This window comes from Amphibalanus amphitrite, unplaced genomic scaffold, assembly GCF_019059575.1.
Source record: "Amphibalanus amphitrite isolate SeventyFive unplaced genomic scaffold, NRLGWU_Aamphi_draft 000632F_arrow, whole genome shotgun sequence".
Taxonomy (NCBI): Eukaryota; Metazoa; Arthropoda; class Thecostraca; order Balanomorpha; family Balanidae; genus Amphibalanus; species Amphibalanus amphitrite.
This window is the reverse complement of record NW_024882126.1, coordinates 398,253-410,948: the sequence shown is the minus strand read 5'-3', so window position 1 is coordinate 410,948 and position 12,696 is coordinate 398,253. Positions and strand designations below refer to the sequence as shown.

Genomic DNA, 12,696 nt, shown 5'->3' with positions numbered 1-12,696 from the left:
GAGAGGAGAGGAGAGAGAGAGAGAGAGAGAGAGAGAGGAGGAGAGAGAGGAGAGAGAGAGAGAGAGAGAGAGAGGAGAGAGAGAGAGAGAGAGAGAGAGAGAGAGAGAGAGAGAGAGAGAGAGAGAGAGAGAGAGAGAGAGAGATAGAGAAGAAGGAGAGAGAATCATTAAAAGTGGATCCAACAGCTAATCCAGTGTTCTTAGGTATAAGCTACATGAATATGAACCCATGAATCTAATGCCGATTCGATTCAGTGATTATATAAAGCTAATCCGTTTTAACTCACAAATTGTAGTGAGTGATTCCAGACAACTTTAAAGATCTAAATTTTGCAATTTGAATCACGAACTTGGAAACGTGGTCTACAGTGTGGGAGGCTTTAAGAGTAAGTAGCGACTATAACCCATAATAGAATACAGCTCGTGTCGCTATTCACGTGTCGATAGCCTACGAATTGAAACCATAAAAAGCAATCCGTTCGACCTACAGTAGTGTCAAACAGGACTGAGAAAGGCTACCCGATAACTACCAGAAAAGAGCCAACCGCAAGGTGCATGTAATTTACTATTACCATTTAACCGCGACCACTAAAACCATAAAAAATAACAATAGAGAAATGTTCAAGCCCAAGGCTAAGCGATTAACAGATCCTTATCCTGCGAATGGTTTAACAGTTTTACCCCATAGCGGTACCTACGAGTTTAAGTGAAAAAAAAATACAAAAAAGGAAGTAATTTATAATAAAAAATACCCGACTGTTAAACAACATCAAAAGACCTACTGGATGTTTTGATTTGTACATGCCACCTAGGCTAGGGTTTATGTGCCGAAACACTTTGTTATTCACTGGTTGAACAAATTTTCAGCTGAACATGTGAGCCAAAGTGTGACTCACGCTGTTGCCACTGAACAACTGCCATGAACTCTGCGGCCTGCGCTACAGACATCGACAGCCGTTCGGCCTGCACGCCGGACAAATCGAACCCACTTCTCGCCGCGGCATGGACAGGGTGGCAGACGAACTCGACTACCCGCTAACTCATTCTGCTGTTTCATCTTCGCCATATGCTGTTTGTTGGCAACTGCCGATCCATGCGAGTCCCGGGCACAGGAAGATCATATATGTCAATCGGATACCAACTTTCCGAAATGCCGATACCAAAGCGACGCCTACTTGGTGTATGGTATTTCTATCCACGTCCACGTATCCATGGTTATCATATTTTGTAGGTATTTAATACCGAATCCTCACTAGGCGTGTATGCGAGGCCGTGAGCTTGGGTGAAACTCAGTATTTCTATCAATTTCCCAATCTGGTTCACTGTTTGGTATTTTGCCATGGTTACGGTTGTATTTGGTTTAGTATCGGTATTCCGATTTTCTGTGTACCCTGTCGCCACTGAGCACTCACCGGCAGGTGTTCCACTATCTCGTCGTAGAGGCGCTCCTGCACGTGCGGGTGTTTGGCCAGCAGGTAGGCGGTAAACACCAGCGCGTTGGCCGTCGTCTCGTAGCCGGCCAGCACCAGCACCAGCGCGTTGCTCTTCACCTCCTGGTCCGTCATCTGGATGCGGTTGTTGCTGCCTCCGCCCTGCTCCTCGCTGGCGTCCAGCATGGCCTGCAGGATGTCCTGCGGACACGACTGGGGGTTCTGGCGCCGGCGCCGCATCACCTCCGTCAGGTTGTCGTTGATCATCATCACCATCTTCTCGGAGACGGCGAACAGCTTGAGCAGGACGCCGAAGACGTCAGCTATCAGCGGGAAGGCGAACGCCGACTCGGTGATGGGGTTGGACGCGTGGTCCATGAAGAAGCGCACCCGGTGCAGGAACGGGTCGTGTGGGTCGCGCTGGCAGTTGGCCTTGAGCGCCAGCGCGCAGGCGGCAATCACGTCGCAGGTGAGCGCCTGGAACAGGCCGTGTACGTCCACGTCCTCGCCGCGCGCCGACGCCTCGCCGATCACGTCCAGCGTCGTGTCGACGCACTGGCTGACCAGCGGCGACATCTGCTTCATCTTGAAGGCCGTGAAGCAGGAGACCATCAGGGAGCGCATCGGTTTCCAGCGCGACTGCTCCACCTGCAGCACCGAGTTGCGGAAGTCCTCGGTGGAGATGGACGGCGGCGGCCGCGAGTTGAAGTTCTTGAAGTCCTTGATGAATATCTCCTGCAGCAAGTCGAGGTCGTTCACCACCGTGTACCGGTGCACGCCCATGTGGAAGCCGACGATGTTGCCGTAGCGTTTCAGCCAGTCGTCGACGACCAGGTGGGGCGGTTTCGCTCCGTAACGGAAGTCCATGACGTTTCCGCTGAAGAAGCTGGGCGAGGGTCCGGGCACACCGGCTGCCTGGAGCGCGCTCAGGAAGCGTTTCCTCCGTCGGGCCCAGAGGGCGATGAGCAGTACCACCAGACAGAGCACGGAGGCCGTCGCGGGGCCCGGCACCAGGGTCGGTAACCACATGGTCGAACGGAGACGGGTCAGGGCAGGTCAGTCTCAGTACCGCCGACCGTTCCAGGTGTTTTCACAGCACTTGGCCGCGGGCCTGCACCGGAGCACGTGCAAATATTTAATACCGCGTGAGGAACAAATAAAAATAAGTTATCAAGCACCACTACAAATGTTCACCCGTTCCAGTCCTGCGCACTTCCCTGGCCTCCGTGTTGCAGCGCGGCGGCGGTGCCGGTCCGGCCGGTAACCGCTCTGTCCGACGTGCACACTGCACAACTCGTCGGGAGCTGCGCGGGGCGCTCCTCACCAGCAGCCGGACCGGGCGGTACAGTGAGCACCCCCAGCCGCCGGAGAGAGACGCCGCCACACGGAGAGCACAGATCAGCTGACAGAGGCGATCTCAAGGTCAGCGCCAGCTCAGGGGCGCGGGTGCGGACCCGGGCACCTCGGCAGCGCGGCGCGCGCGGCCGTGCCGGGAGGGTGATCCGAACAGCTGATAGCGGCGCTGTATCCGAGTGTCGGCCCATCGGCTGCGTCCCGGACGGCACGCCTGCGCCCGGCCCGGCGCCGCGGCCGTGATCGACCGACCGCCGCCGCTCGCACCGTGTGACAAACACGTGTCCGGCTTACTGAGTGTCGAGTGCCGTATCTGGCCACACATCTGAGAGCACCTCTGTGGGCGGGAGGGAACGATCGACAGGACAAAGCGATACAGGTGTCCGATCACACCGCGCGCCGCGCCGATAGCGTGCCCGTGGTCCTGTCCGAGATGGCGGGACGCGAGCTACCGTCACTGCCGGCCGATAGTTGGGTCCATACGGCACAGGTGGGGTGCAGCATACCGGGGATGAACTGACGAGACCACTCCACGCTTGAGTGCGGGAACGTCAGCCGGATACCAAGAGCCCTTATCCCTCAGTCAGCATAGCATTAGATGCTGAACATCTGATAAAGGTTTGTGTTTCTTTACATTTTCCAGCCTTTCACATAGTTCTGGCTGTTATATGATTTGGTTTATGTGTCCAATAATCTGAAATTGATAACTGCCAAGCATCAGAAATTGCAATCTGCTACAGCCTATAGCTGCTACCTGCTACAGAAAAATCTATCTACAGCCGAGTGCAATAATGTTTGTTGAGGTCTTCGCCAAGACCGGGGGAGGGGGGTCGTTTTTCGTCCTCTGTCTAATTTCGTAAATAATTGAGCTACGGAAACAAAAGCGGTATAACAAAAAGTATCCACGAGACGATTCTAAAGCATCTAAAATGTTTTGGCCTCAACTCAGTTTTCAAGGACATAAATCAAGGTCAAGGTCAAAGGCAAAAACCGGTACATGCATAATGACCTCAAACTAAGTGTTAAAGAGGACGGCAGGATGCAAAAAAAAAACGGAGAATCTGAGGAATCCGACGATGTGCTAAAGTTTAAGGCCATGGTCAACGTCATGCTCCAAATTGACCTCAAATTTTGCGCTTCTTCGCACATCTTGTATACATACCAAATTCCTAAATGTTTTTAGGTTAAGGAAGAGTAATCTTAATAGAACGCATAGGTGTCGCCAGATTTGGGGCGGGAGAGGTGGGGGTGGCGCAAAATCAATTTTGGTGTTTAATCTTGTCTTTTTATTGTCATTACTTATTCGTTTTATATACCATTCGACGCGCAAATGCGCTAGGAATGCGGTGGTGACGTTTTTCTTCAAGCTGTTAAAAATGTTTTTTTTTTACGGAAAAACGGCTTTGATAAAATCCGTGTCCGACGTTACGCCTGTTTTAGCGGGTCACAGTTTTTAATGGGAGGAGAACAGAGAGATACTGAACACCCCGTCTAACTCGACTGCGGACCACATAGCGACACGCGGTAAGCGGGATTCGAAAGAGCGTCAAAATTCACGACGAAATTATGGCGACCATTTTTATGCCAGGTCAAAGGACATGTCCTTAAGGGTCATCAAAGGTCAAATTTTGCCCATTTCATTTGTTTACAAACGGCGCGTAACTTGGGAGCTAATAGAGCTACAGCGCCCCCGAATGGCGCATTCGATAGATCTTTTGAAGTTCTTTCTGGATTCAGCTCTCAGATTTGACCTAAGACTCATGATTTAGCCTCCAGAGGGCAAAAACTAAATAAAAAATACGAAAGTGCTTTTTCTGATAACCTAACTTTTGACTCAAGAAAGCCACTTATTTTGCTATTATTTTGCCAGCATAACGTTCCACTCGTCGACACAACTACTGGAGACCTGGCATGACCTGAGATGACCTCAATCTCAGGGACATAAGGAGGGGTCCTGGGTGCAATTTTCCTATTAAGTGTGTCATGTTTATGCGTAACCTGATGTTTGAAAGTCTTTAGAATGACGTTCATCGAAAACAGGCGCCTTTCTATCCTCACCAATTGACTTAGTGGAGGGTGCAAAATTTACATGACCATAGGGCATCGATACCAAAATTCCGGGAGTGAGAGCTCCGTTTTATGCACAGTGTTACTGTTACCCACACCAATTGCCCACCAAATTGTTACCTTACCGAATCAAGTTTCAAAGTGACCTCTCAGTTGGTATAGCTATGGCGAACATTCTCGGTTATTCTGAGCAGGGCTGCGGAGTCGATCGATTTTAAGGTGACTCCGACTCAGACTCCGACTCCGACCTCGGACGGTTCTACTAAAATCCATATAATGATATTGAAGTTCACAATGGAGATGTTTTTATCTTACCTGAAACGACCCCTTGTGCGTTCCAAGACTTTGCGTTGCAAATATGCAAAAATACCATGCATAATTTAAAAGCAGGTTCTGGGGAATTCACAGTCTTCTGCTTTTTTTCTGAAAACGTTCGTCCAAAACAGAAAATGGTCTTTTTTACAAAATCTAATTTCGAGCGCAGTATCGTCAATCAAACAGGTGCAGTGCATGATGTTGAGCCATGCAGCGTTCACCTCCGACTCCGGAATCGGAGTCGGTAAGATTTTGGCGACTCCGACTCCGATTCCGACTCCGGGAAGAACTGTCGACTCCGACCGACTCCAACAGCCAACTCCGACTCCGACTCTGACTCTGCAGCCCTGATTCTGAGGCAAGGTCACTTGGCGTGACCTGATCTTCGGTGACCTGGGTGTGAAATTTTTATATGTGCAGCATAGGCGGTCCCAGGGGGGGCACGGGGGCCATGGCCCCCCCTTTGGTGCTGAAAGGTGGGGCCATACTATCTTTTGGCCCCACCTTCCAGATCGAACAGAAGTCCTAGAAAGCTTTTTGTATGCTTCATTTTCTTTCTTGCGCCATCAAAGGACGTAAATTTCACTCATGAGTGGGATCAGTTTCGCATTCTGTCAATTTGGCGGTCAGCGTCGCTGGCACCGGTTCACGAGTATGACCGGATCTTATATGGAATATCAGCGTGGGTTTACTTGAGGCTCTCGTAGACCCAGCAATGGCTGGCATGAGAGTTGAGACCCTCTTCGGCAGTGGCGGGTGGGCCATGCCAAATGAGCGTGGCTCTACAACACTAAAGTAAGACCTCATGGGTTAGTGCTGTGCACCTCAGAAGCCGTGGTGACGCGACGCCGTATGCCGGCTTGGTATTTTAAGGATTAGCGTGGGACCTCCGCGCGGGGCCTGCATAGAGTGTGCATGAGCTAGTATGCAATTTCAGAGGCCTGTGTGTAATGTGTACACAATGGCGGTTGCGGGGGGGCATCAGGGCTATGCCCCCCAAAGGCCAATAAAGGGGCCATCATATTATTTGCCCCCCCCCCCTTAAACAACCAATGGGCCCCCATAGGTGTATGGGGCCCTGGCCCTTATTCGATCGTCACGAGGCTCAAGAAACTCACTCCCAGCTATTAATATAGCTCCCACACCGGTCTTTGAGCGTCCTACACTGACCTCTGAGGGAACTTCAGTGGCGGTCAAGCGCCCATGTTGGCCGCTAAGAGCCCACATCGGCCTCTGAAGCCCCACATCTGGCCTATGAGGGCCCCTAACCGGTCTCAGGGGCCCCAACCGACGTCTGAGCGTCTCAAACCGGTCTCTGGTGGCCTTATTTCTGTCTCTGGTGTCCCATGCCGAACCTTTAGGTGCCAATGAGGGCCCCACACTGGCTGCTAAAGACCCGATGCCGGCCTCTAAGGGCCTGCATTGGCCTCTGAGGAGGCCCATCTTGGCCTTTGAGGGCCCTCTGCTGGCCTTTGGGGTCCAACGACGGCTCATGCCGGTCTTTTAGAGCCCCACGCTGACCTCTGAGGGCCCCATGTTGGCCTGTAATGAGTAAGGAAACATTAGCCTCTGAGAGCCCAACTAGGTCTCTGAATTCTGATGGTCTCAAACTACTGGCCTTTGCAGTTTGCAGGCCCTGTATGTACAGCCCAGCGCTAAAGTAATGTAGGGTTTTACCAATCTCAACGGTTGGCTTTGACTGGCGATTGTTTAATGCGGAGTGATCGAAAAGAAGATGTCAATAGCTAAAGTTGCAGCTGTAAGGGTGACGATACATATACCTAAGCTACATTCAAAGTTTCATTGTACATAGTCTGGCTAATCGTTCCTAAGCTTCAGAAGCAGAACATACCCATTACCCATGACTGAAACCCCACATTACTTCTGCTGTGGACTGTACCTACTGGTCTCTGAGGGCCCTAAACTGGCCTCTAAGTGAAAACATACATGGGTGGGCTTCTGAAGATCAGAGGGCTTACGCAGACTCCTGCACAGCCTTACGTGGTCCTGATCGAGATCACTACGTCCTGATGGTCCCGCGTAGATTTCCTCATATTTTGACGTCGGGACCCCATGAGCCGTTGTGGGTCCTGGGGCTGGCAGAGACTGATGAAGTCCTTAGGGCTTAGGGCCAGTCTTTTTAGCGTTAGGACTAGGCAGGCTGAGTGAGCTCCAATAGAGCCGTTGCGAAGCCCGCCGGAGTCGCGCGCGGCCCTCAGATGCCAAATTTGAAAACCAGGAACATTTGGTCTCCAGAGGTCGGTGTACCTACTCTCTCCCGCCGCCACACAACTATGTATATCGGTATTCGGTAAATGTCATAGTCTGAAAATGCTCTCTGGGTTTCACATGCTTGTTCAAAGCAAGAGGTAGGTATCTGTACTTTTCCGAATTGTGTAAGGTCATGAATCCGCGTGCCCGACCTTCCAGTACCTATATGCTACACCGTCGCCATGGTGCAGTGGCGCGACCGGTGGAAACACCGTAGGACGGGAAATGGAACTGGTGATTTTGCCTTACATTGAGCTTAACCCTCGCCCTGGCAGGGCATTTTTCATAACACGGCCTGGCAGGGGGGGGGGGGTCGATGTGACCCCCCCCCTCGCGATTGGCTCCTATGGTACCTAGAAACACCAAATTTGGTAGGTAGGTGGGCCCCCTGGAGTTCTCGCCCCTGTGCAAATTTGGTTGCTCTAGGTCAATATTTAGGGGGGTTTTGGGGGGTATAAATGTAAAAATTTCGCTAAAAACAGGTCAAAAGTTTTTCGCTTATAACTTTTGATCTAATTAAGATAGAGCAAAAAGAAAAGCACCAGTGAACTCAGCACGTCAAGGCGCGTCGAATGATATACTTTTTAGCTTGCTTAAGTGTACTTAAAATTTTCTTAAATTTTAAGTAAACTTAAATTATTAAATTAAGTTCAAGTTAACCAAATTGCATCATATCGCATATCATTCGATTCGGCTGATCACCAGGAACACAATGATACCATTTTTTAAGCTCTAACGTCATTATGTGCCAAGTTATTGGCAAAAACGTCATTTGACCTCAGTTGACCTCATTTGACCTGACCCATGGATAAGTACACCAAACAAAGAAGCACCAAGTGACCTGCTGTTAAGTACCGTGGTTTCAAAGCACAAAAGTGATAGAACGAAGCGGATATCTCCAGTATTTTCCGAATTTAGTATTTTCCCATAGGCTTAACATTACGACGTAATGACCTCTAAGGCTCTAACTGACCTCAGGTCAGTGACCTCAAAAAAGCCGGACTATATGTTATACAACTCGGTGAACTTAGCACATCCTGAAAGTTTGAAGGAAATCAGTCAAAAAATGTGAGTTGGACAGGTGCAAAAAGAAAATTAAAATTTGACCATGACCTTGTACCGGTTTTTCTGACCTGGTGACCTGACCCAAGGTCACCCGGACCTGAAATTTTCAGGTCATATGTAAAAAGGTTGCCCCATAGGCTGTGCCAAATTTGGCGGCGCTGCGCGCCGCCGTTTTTACGCTATCTTCGAAAAACCTTAGGGGGGGGGTCGCATCGACCCCCCCCCCCTGCCAGGGCGAGGGTTAAAGATTCCACGCAAGAATGAGATGGATGAAGCATAAGTAATGCCAACTACGCGGCGCTTCGTGGACGTAAAAAATTAGCCGATCACCCCCCCCCCCTCCGGTGACAAATAAATGCTCTGTCCCGCGAGTGAGAGTTTGCCCCCCCCCCCTTTTGCTAGCGGCTGCGACCGCCAGTGATGTGCAGAAAAGATGCATAAACTGGTGAGCCCAAAATGGATGCATATTTTTTTTTAGATATCTGCGAAAAACCGCAGTGAGCCTGTTCAAACAACCCGGCTCGCTGTGGGCTAAGATATATCTTATTACTTACGTAGCTATGACAAGCATTTTGACTCGCGTAACTGCAAATGTCTAATGTTATCATTTTGGTAGGGTTCGTTATGTTTGTAAACACCTGTCCGTGTTTTACTACTGTCAATTTCTGTTTAGGCGATAGGGTGTTATCACGTTATGTTATTGCATATACCGGTCTACTGAAATGTGTTCGCTTTAGATCTATCCAGATTTACGTGTAGTACTTACATGTCGCGTGTCTGTCGCGCATTTCGTGATTGTCGCAATGTCGGCTGATTGCTGTGGACAGCTGATCACGCTCAGCTGATTGCTGCGGACAGCTGATCACGCTCAGCTGATTACTGGCCGGCGGGGCTGCGACAGCACTGCCCGGTCACGGTGCCCGAGCCGAGCGGACGCCGGCCGTGTTCAAACGGGAACTGCTCCGGCGGGGCGACCCCGGTGAAAGGACCGGCCGGCTGGGCTCCAACCAATCCGCCCCTCGAGACCGCCCCAATCGCACTGATTTGATCAGCCCAATCTTACGAACTTTCCAATGCACGACGTTTGTTACCAACTGTATTGTTGCTCGTTTTGGTTAACCCGCGGCAGGCAGGGGGCGTTTGGACAGTGGGCAGTTGGACACCCGCCCTCACTGGCGGTCCCAGGGGGGGGGGGGGCACGGGGGCCATGGCCCCCCCTTTGGTGCTGAAAGGTGGGGCCATACTATCTTTTGGCCCCACCTTTCAGATCGAACAAAAGTCCTAGAAAAGCTTTTCGTATGTTTCATTTTCTTTCTTGCGCCATCAAAGGACGTAAATTTCACTCATGAGTGGGCTCAGTTTCGCATTCTGTCAATTTGGCGGTCAGCGTCTCTGGCACCGGTTCACGAGTATGGCCGGATCTTATATGAAATATCAGCGTGGGTTTACTTGAGGCTCTCGTAGGCCCAGCAATGGCTGGCATGAGACCCTCTTCGGCAGTGGTGGGTGGGCCCTGCTAAAGGAGATTGGCGTAAGACCTCATGGGTTGGTGCTGTGTACCTCAGAAGCCCGGTGGTGACGCCGCATGCCGGCTTGGTTTATTAAGGATTAGCGTGGGAACTTCGGGGCCTGCATAGAGTTTGCATGAGCTAGTATGTAATCTCAGAGGCATATGTGTGTAATGTGTACACAGTGGCGGTCGCGGGGGGGGGGCATCAGGGCCATGCCCCCCCCAAAGGTCAATAAAGGGGGCCATCATATCATTTGCCCCCCCCCCCTCAAACAACCAATGGGCCCCCATATAGGTGTATGGGGCCCTGGCAATTATTCGATCGTCACGAGGCTAAAAAAAAACCACGGCCCAGCTATTAATATAGCTCCCACACCGGTCTTTGAGCGTCCTACACTGACCTCTGAGGGAACTTCAGTGGCGGTCAAGCGCCCACGTTGGCCGCTAAGAGCCTACATCAACCTCTGAGACCCCACATCTGGCCTATGAGGGCCCCTAACCGGCCTCAGGGGTCCCAACCGGCGTCTGAGGGTCTCACACCGGTCTCTGGTGGCCTTATTTCTGTCTGTGGTGTCCCAAGACGAACCTTTAGGTGCCAATGAGGGCCCCGCACTGGCTGCTGAAGACCCGACGCCGGCCTCTAAGGGCCTGCATTGGCCTCTGAGGAGGGCCCATCTTGGCCTTTGAGGGCCCTCTGCTGGCCTCTGGGGTCCAACGACGGCTCATGCCGGTCTTTTAGGGCCCCACGCTGACCTCTGAGGGCCCATGTTGGCCTGTAATGACCCACATTAGCCTCTGAGAGCCCAACTCGGTCACTGATTGTCTCAAACTACTGGCCTTTGTAGTTTGCAGGCCCTGTACTGGTCTCTGAGGGCCCTAAACTGGCCTCTACGTGAAAAGATACATGGGTGGGTTTCTGAAGATCAGAGGGCTCACGCAGTCTCCGGCACAGCCTTACGTTGGTCCTGATCGAAATTACTTTACGTCCTGATGGTCCGGCTCAGATTCCCTCATATTTCGACGTCGGGACCCCATGAGCCGGTGTGGGTCCTGGGGCTGGCAGAGACTGATGAAGTCCTTAGGGCTCAGGGCCAGTCTTTTTAGCAGTAAGACTAGGCAGGTTGAGTGAGCCCCAATAGAGCCGTTGCGAAGCCCCGCAGGAGTCGCGCGCGGCCCTCAGATGCCAATTTTGAAAGCTCGGAACCTGTGGGGGGTCTCCAGAGGTCGGTGTACCTACCTACTCTCTCCCGCCGCCACACAACTAGGTATGTTACCTATATGGGTAGGTAAATGTCATAGTCTGAAAATGCTCTCTGGGTTTCACATGCTTGTTCAAAGCAAGAGGTATCTGTACTTTTCCGAATTGTTTTATAGTGGTAAGGTCATGAATCCGCGTGCCTGACCTTCCAGTATACCTATGCTACACCGATCCGTCGTCATGGTGCAGTGGGCCGACCGGTGGAAACACCGTGGGACGGGAAATGGAACTGGTGATTTTGCCTTAAATTGAGCTTAAAGATTTCACGCAAGAATCAGATGGATGAAGCATAAGTAATGCCAACTGCGCGGCACCTCGTGGACGTAAAAAATTAGCCGATCACCCCCCCCCCCCCCCGGTGACGGATAAATGTTATGTCACGCGAGTGTGACTTTGGCCCCCCCCCCCCTTTTGCTAGCGGCTGCGACCGCCAGTGCCCGCCCTGTTATTTTCCGCTTATATCTGATCAACGGCAGCACTACATTAGATTAGATACATCTGTTCTGCAAGAGTTGTGAAAATTTCACACCCAGGTCGCTCAAGGGCAGGTCACCAGGTCATGTCAAGTGACTTTACCTCAATACACGTTTTCATGCTCGTCAGAGCTACACGGACCAGCCGATTGCTTTGAAACTGACATCGATTGATGAGGGTGTCAGGACGTACAAGAAGTATGTAAGTACTCCTCAGAATATTTATACAAGCGACCTTAGGTCAGGACAATCGACGCCTGTGAGAAGTAGCGGAGGGCAGTTGGAAAACGCTTTGACATTGACAGGGCGGCGTTCTCGGCGTACCTGCTGCTCTGCGGCTGCACGTGCGTCTAGGCACCGCTCTGGAGCCGGGCGACGAGCTGCGCGGCTGCGTCTCGGTGCAGCCCAGCGACCAGGTGACGGTCAGTCTGGACACGGCCGCTCTGCCGGCCGTCCGGCTGACCAACCGGCTGTGGACGCTGGCCGCCGAGGGAGTCGCCGACGGCACGCCAGAGGGAGCCGCCGACGGTACACCAGAGCGGCCGACGGTACGCCAGAGGGAGCGGCCGACGGTACGCCAGAGGGAGCGGCCGACGGTACGCCAGAGGGAGCGGCCGATCCCGGCTCCAAGCCCACAGAGGGAGCGGCCAACACCTGCTCCAAGCCCGCAGCGGGAGCGGTCGACTCAGGCGGTAAGCCCGCTGAGAAACAGCCAAGGGCACCAGACAGGGAGGTGAATGGTGAGGGCGAGGCGGCTGGGGACGGCTGGAGACGGCGAGGAAAACGTTGATAACCCGCGCCGGGCCGGTGCTCTGAGATTCCGCGCCGGGCCGGGGGGGGGGGGTCTGAACACCCCCCCCCCCCTTCTAACTCGGCTCCTGGGCGACGTAGCGACACACGGTAAGCGGTAATCGAAAGAACGTCCAAAATAAGGACGAAAACCTTTCAGTCATT

At 52.3% G+C, this 12,696-nt stretch overlaps 1 protein-coding gene across 1 annotated transcript; it reads right to left on the bottom strand.

Annotated features, from left to right (window-relative positions):
* Positions 1-1,412: 1,412 nt before the first annotated feature.
* Positions 1,413-2,898, bottom strand: LOC122363650 (thromboxane-A synthase-like; the record flags this gene model as incomplete). Its single annotated transcript, XM_043333161.1, has 1 exon — positions 1,413-2,898. A coding segment is annotated over exon 1 (1,047 nt), but the record flags the coding sequence as incomplete, so codon positions are not given.
* Positions 2,899-12,696: the final 9,798 nt, after the last annotated feature.